General features: G+C 50.4%; 1 protein-coding gene across 1 annotated transcript; it reads right to left on the bottom strand.

Moving 5' to 3' along the window:
• Positions 1-5,256: 5,256 nt before the first annotated feature.
• Positions 5,257-6,384, bottom strand: Prlhr (prolactin releasing hormone receptor). The gene has a single exon (XM_048334894.1). The coding sequence runs from the start codon at positions 6,382-6,384 to the stop codon at positions 5,257-5,259; it is 1,128 nt and encodes a 375-aa protein (XP_048190851.1).
• Between the last annotated feature and the right edge of the window lie 260 nt (positions 6,385-6,644).

Raw genomic sequence — 6,644 nt, 5'->3', positions numbered from 1 at the left:
TAAAAGACATCCCCCTCCCGCAGGAAGTAATGACGCATCCATGTCCCCAAGCTTTATAATTATACTGGAGAGAGAAGGTGTGTGGATGGGGCAGGAGAGGGGAATGCGTAGGCCATTGAAGGAGCTGAGGGTAGTCCCACCTTCCAGTTGCTGATAACCTTCTTTCTGAAAGAAGGTCATGGTGCCTTCTGTGTTTGTCCTGCAAACAGCAGTGGCCTCAGAGAAACATTCTCCAAACAGAAGCTTGCTTTGTGAACACACTGGCCATGGCTGGCTCCCAGATCTGACCCACTTCCTACAGACTATTCTGGAGTGAATGTCTTCTACGTGAAGAGGGGGAGGGGAGGCGTGGGCCCGTCTACTAGTGTGATTATGGTATTCCAGCTATAGAGAAAAGCCTGGTGCGGGATTCGTAACTCCAAGCTCCAATCTGAAGTCTTTATTTAGTTTTTCCAGCTCAAAAGGAGCTTTCTTTCTTTGCCTGGCAATACTGGTGGGGCCAGAGGAAAGGAGGCAGTAGTTTTCCATTTATCACTAGACGGCATCCTACAAGGAAGAGATGGGTTCTGGGACCAGGGGACTTCGCCATAAGCCAGTCAAGAAGAGAGCTTTGTGAGCGCTGATGGAGGAAGGTTTTGAGGCAGGGAAAGCTTCAAAGTGGAGACTGTTTACCCTTTGCTTTTTCTGGCTCCCTTTTCTTTACTCTGGGACCAAACATTGAAATGAAACACGTTTGACCTTTTTGTGGTGAGGTCTCTCCTGAGAGTCCTTGGTGTGATTTGTTCTGAAGAAATTCTGAGCAGACTTGTATTATCCACGTTGGCCTGGAGCTTGGCTGCAAAATGACTGTGTGAAATGCCAGCCCCTATGGTGGAGGAGAAATACAAAAGAGCTGCAGCCCCCGCACACCTCCTCCAGCCAGCAGTACCTGCAATGCCACCAGCCACCACCTCCTTCAGCTCCCAGGACCAACCAGACGATGGAGGCGTGAACCTTATCACTTCCCTTGCATGGGGACGGAGGGGCTTCAGAGGAGGCATGTTATAAATAATATACAAAGGTAGTAGAAGAGAAAAGGGAAGAATTGAGGAAGAAAGTGAGACATGAAAAAACTGAGTTGAAAAGCAGAGACAAATAATTTTCAAAGTGCACGCTTGGGTGTCAGAATAAGACTTGCTGTTTCCCAAGACTGATTGGAGATGTTCCATCTTTAAATAAATTGAGATTGTATCTCCTACCTATACATCTTACCTCCCCAACATCTGTGCATTAGTTCATCTTGTCAGAATAAATGGGTACCATGCGAAGGTGTCCGCTGACCCAGGCTTAAGAGTGCTTGATATGTATCAGAAAATCTTGTCTACGACTCTGTCATGCATATTTTGGAACATTCCAGATTTTATTTATTGATGCACAGATCCAATGTTTTTGGAATTTCCACGTTTATAATGTAGGACATGGGGGGTAAAGTGCCAACTTTTAAACAATTATCAAGCTTCGTGATGAGATAGAAAGCAAGCAGGATGCTCCCCAGTTTCGCTGGGAGGGCCTTGTGTATTTAGGTGCACATGAACTTGGGAAGCAAAGAGGCTGATGCTCTGTACTGGCATGCTTACATTACCAGGAACAGACAGACATGGGACACCCAGAATGACAGCTTGTCTCTGTGATGAGTTGGACTTGACAAATCCAGACTGAGTAGTAGGTTTGAGGGAATGATCTACCTTGCCATAACACTAGTCATACTGAGGTTGTCAACTTACAACTCACCTGAGTATAGCTGGCTTAGTTTAGTAATCCCATGGCTAGAGACCACACAACCAACGTCACGTTTATTGAACACCCGCAAACACAGCACAAGCTCTGAGGAGCTTCACGTGGTGACTGAGCAACACAAGCATCTTACACACAGGGTACAGACATGAATGCATGGAGGTAAACCCATCAAGAACCTTCCTGGGGAACACAGGTGTCCTGGCCTCTCCACAGTGAAGGATAAGGCCTTGTGCTCACTCCCAATCAGGCCACAGGTGTTCTGCGAACACCTAAGATGTGTACGCAGACCTTTGGACCCAAAGCCTTGCCTTACATTTGAGAAAGTACTAGATGTTCTGGTATGCAAACCACAGGATAGAGGCAATTGACTAACTCATCTGAAAAATAAGATAAAACTAAAAGTTAGCTAGCAGGGCAAAAGAACAGCCTAGAAATTCTTAAGAACAAAAGATCAGGAAGTTTCTATCCATTGCAATAGTATTTCCTTAGTATCTGTCACAATTCACATTTCCAGGAAAGTGATGGCAACACATTTTGAACCACTCTTCTGTCGATTTAATGGGATAAATCTATTGAGTGCCTGCCAAAAGTGAGACTTGGGGACAATGTTTGCAAAGAGTATTACTGAAGCTCCTGTCAGCCTTGGGCAGGCCCTGCCAAATCCCAGGCTGGCTTCATTCCCAGCTCTGCTCCCAACTGATTCCCTGCAGGGCAGGTCTGCAGACACTTCTTAGGTGCTTGATATTAACCAAAATGAATTATGAAATACAAATTTCTACCTATGAGCCTGTGCAGAGTTCTCTGGAACTCATCTCTGAGAGATTTATTATTTTTTAACATGTCAGTTTGTTTTATAAACTAGCCTCAGAGGGATGGCACATAATGTAACAATTAATTACTTGCTATTTTGGTTGTCTATTTCCAGCATAACTCAGCCATTGTGTAGGCCTTCCATAAACACTGTGCAAGTGCTTAAATTTTTAACATAAGTTGTACTCATGACAAAAACTGGTGGCAGCTTTTCCAGTAATTAATAGTGACATCAGCCTCACACAACTGATATAAATTTAGGCAAATCAGTAAATGTTTTATTTATTTTAACAGCACAATGGGAGCTTGGAATAACTTGAGTTATATAATATTTTATAACATAGTTATTGTACAGTTGAATGAATGATGTTTCCTCCAAGTGAATTGGACTCACACAGGAAACAACTGAAGAAACTATGGAATGTACACCCATGTGCTCTAACTCCAAGGAAATGCCTCTCTGCAACAGGTGAGATATTGTTTGAAGACTAAAAGACTATTTACCAAAGATGGCTATAGCTCACTGCCAAATTCACCTAAAGACAGTTATTTCTGAGATTCATTAGCAAAAAGGGTAATTTGTCAGACAACTTCTTTTGGACACAGATTTAATCACCTGCAATGCTTTGAAAATGCCAACATCCGGACCCCATTTCTAGCTAATTAGACTCTCTGGAGGTAAGGCCTGGGCATTGGCAGTTTTTTGAAAGCTGCCCAAATGATTCTACAAGGAGCCAGGACTGAAAATCAGTGATTTAAACCTCTGAACAAAGAGACCACAATCAACCAGATCCCTCACTAATCCTACTCCTTCCCATCCCCTGCTCTCTCTCCCCACTCCCCTTATTGTCTAGCATTGTGCCTCTCCAGTAACAGAGCTGTTGGAAACACAAAAGCCAGCCCCTGGGACGCCTGGGCGATGAGCTCACCTGAGGCGGGGACACAGGCTAGAACAGGCTACTGTGAAGAGGAGCTGCCTGATTCAAACAGGCTTTTCACTTCTACCTTAAAAAGAAATCATCTCCCTATTTTTGCAACATGGGTAAATTTTCTCTAAAAGCTGTTTTGGCAAGCTGTAAGTGAAGTTAAGTCAGCCAAATGTCATTGCCAGAGGTAACTTTCATCTTGCATTTGATCTGTCTGGTCTTTTATCCCAGCCTTTTCCTGGCCTTCCCTGGGCTGCAGAAAGTCTAAGGCTGAACTTCTGAAGGCTTCTAGAGCTGTGTAACCTATACATAACACACAGTGGCCTGTGGTCGTGGATGTGGGTCAATTGGGATTTAAGTCTCCTCCCAGGACAGTGCCCCCAGCCTTCAAGAGCAAGGCAGTGGTGATGAGCCCATTTCTGAGATTGAGACACCAGAGGAGGGGAAACATTGATTGCTCTGTGTTGTAAGGAGGAGAAGGACTGGAACCTCACAGCTGGCAACTGAGTGGCTGAAGACTCTACTTCAAGCCACACAAACCAGAAGGGAGGAGCTGACAGCTGGATACTGTGTACTATTTCCCAAGGCTCCTGCCCTCCCCCACTGCCCCAGAGCTGTTCCCACAGTCACTGTAGACACCCTTGTCCCAGGGCACTTGTCCTTATTACCAGAACTCTCAGCAGGTTCACAGGATGAACGTCAACCTGGTGTCCTACACACAGCCTTCACCTGCTCCTTTACCCCTGGAGGTAATTAGTGCTTCATCTCTGCAGCCGGTGGGGAGCAGTTGATTTATTTCTGCACTATCCTTGGGTAAACTTCTCCCCATCCTTACCTTCTGGGTTGATATGCTCCAAGTGTCTCGGAGGAGCAGGTGCTGAGCAGTCAGATGACAGCTGTTGATCTGTTGCAATTGAGCAATTAGAGAATGTAAGAGAATGCTGTCATGCACAGATTACACTGAGCATTCGGAAAATCAAATATGGGAGCGTCTGCCTGTAGCAAACTGTGTGTGTGTGTGTGTGTGTGCACGTGTACACACACGCACATCCACATGTCATCTATCCTTAGGTACCGTTCTGTGTCCCTAAAGGGGACTGGGCCTTTTTCTCTTTAGCTCTCTTTTCATTGACTAATTATTTTAATATCGTAGTTGGGGAGTAAGGAGGAAAACCAAAAGCAAGAGTTTTTGAAAGGCAGCCTGTAAGTAGCTCTGTACTGGACATTCAAGTGATTTTACAACTGAAATCCTAAAATGCTGAAATCCTTGATGTGGGTTTGTAATACATATTCACCTGAAATCCTGCAGTCAGGTGGTAAGCTGACAATTACCAGGCATCATATCTATATCCTTAAAAAAAAAATGCTGGAAACATTTCCCAACACCGTCATTTTAAGTCTCACCCTTGGCGTTTCTTCAACACCACAGAACAGAAAAGAAAGAGGGAAGGATGGCTCGGTATTCTTTTTCTGACCCTGGACAAAGGTATTTGTCTGGCTCAGGGGAATAGGGAACGAGTGGTAACTCCTTTCTCCTCTCCCTTGTCCTGCTTAGCAAAGCCCACTTCACATTTTACCAAAACACAAGAAGGACGCACTTAGCATTTTACAAGAACAAGAGAAGAGCAGCGACAGGTAGCTAGGCCAGGGCTGGCCAGGGCTGGGGCTGGGAATGAGGTCTCCCCGCTGGCCTGGGAAGGTGACAACCCCCCCTCCCCCCACCCCGCAGCCCGGCCCGGCGGCATCAGATGACCACGCTGACCGTCAGGCTCTGGCGGTGGGGCGCGATCCTGCGGGGCCAGGCCAGCAGCAGCTTGCGCAGCTCCTCCCGGAAGCTGTCGTGCAGCCAGGCGTAGATGAAGGGGTTGTAGCAGGCGGAGCTCATGGCCAGCCAGTGGCAGAGGAGCTGCACCAGGCCGAAGGCATAGGGGTCGATGGCGTGCGGGTCGAGGTCGCGCAGCAGGTTGAAGACGTGCAGCGGCAGCCAGCAGACGGCGAACACCACCACCACGATCACCAGCAGGCAGAACGTGCGGCGGCGGCGCACGCGGTCCCAGCCCGCCTGGCTCTGGGTCACGCAGCCCGGCACCACGCGGTTGCGGAGCTTCACCGACACCCGCGCGTAGGACAGCAGGATGACCAGCAGGGGCAGCAGGTAGGTGCCCAGCAGCAGCCCCCAGGCGTAGAGCTGGCGCTGGCGCTCCTGGGGGCCCCAGAACTCCTCGCAGAGGTGCACGTCGTGGGGCTCCAGCCGGACGTGGTAGGTGTGCAGGGCGGCGGGCAGCGCCAGCACCGCGGACAGCGCCCAGATGGCCAGCACCGCGTAGGCGCTGAGGCGCAGCGAGATGCGCCGGCGCAGCGGGTGCACCAGCACGACGTAGCGGTCCACGGCGATGGTGGTGAGGGTGAACACCGACACGTACACGGTGACGGGCTGCAGGAAGAAGACCAGGTGGCACAGGCCCCCGCCGAACACCCAGCCGCGGGGCTCGAAGGCGTAGGCCAGCGTGAGCGGCACGCAGGCGGCGCACATGAGCACGTCGGACAGCGCCAGGTTGCCGATGAGGAAGTTGGTCACGTTGTGCAGCCGGCGCACCCGCGCGATCACCAGCACCAGCAGGCAGTTGCCCACCAGCCCCACGACCACCACCACGCCGTAGAGCAGCACGATCAGCCCCTTCAGCTGATGCACCAGCTGCAGGCTCTGGAACGGCGTGATCGCCTGCGCGCCCGCGCCCGGCGCCCACGCCGCCCAGGACGCGTTGCCCACCGAGGCCTCGGCGCTCCGGTTGGCTGCCGTGGACGGCGCGGGCGGCGGCAGCCCGGAAAACGAGTCGGGGACCCCGGAGTTTCGAGTGGGCAGTGAGGTCATGGCCACCTGTCCAAAGATACAATCGAAGTGTGTCACTTGCCCGCGCGTGTGCCCCGGCACCAATCGCGCTTCCTTGCACACCCGAGTCCTCCCGCGGAAATAGCTAAGCCCCGGAATAGCAACGAACGAGAAAAGAAGGAGAGGAGCTGCCTTTCCCACCCCTGAGAAGGAAGCCTGAGCGCGGCACACCGGCGCGGGCAGTGGAGACGCCTCCCTGCGCTTCGGGGTTCCGCGCCGGCCCCCCAGGAGCGAAGTCCTAC

The sequence above is a fragment of the Perognathus longimembris genome, chromosome 2 (assembly GCF_023159225.1).
Source record: "Perognathus longimembris pacificus isolate PPM17 chromosome 2, ASM2315922v1, whole genome shotgun sequence".
NCBI classification, from domain to species: Eukaryota; Metazoa; Chordata; class Mammalia; order Rodentia; family Heteromyidae; genus Perognathus; species Perognathus longimembris.
This window is presented reverse-complemented; position numbering and strand designations above follow the sequence as displayed.

Bases quoted from the DNA above. Each gene is read 5' to 3' on its own strand.
- Prlhr (XM_048334894.1), bottom strand. From the start codon at position 6,384: ATGACCTCACTGCCCACTCGAAACTCCGGGGTCCCCGACTCGTTTTCC.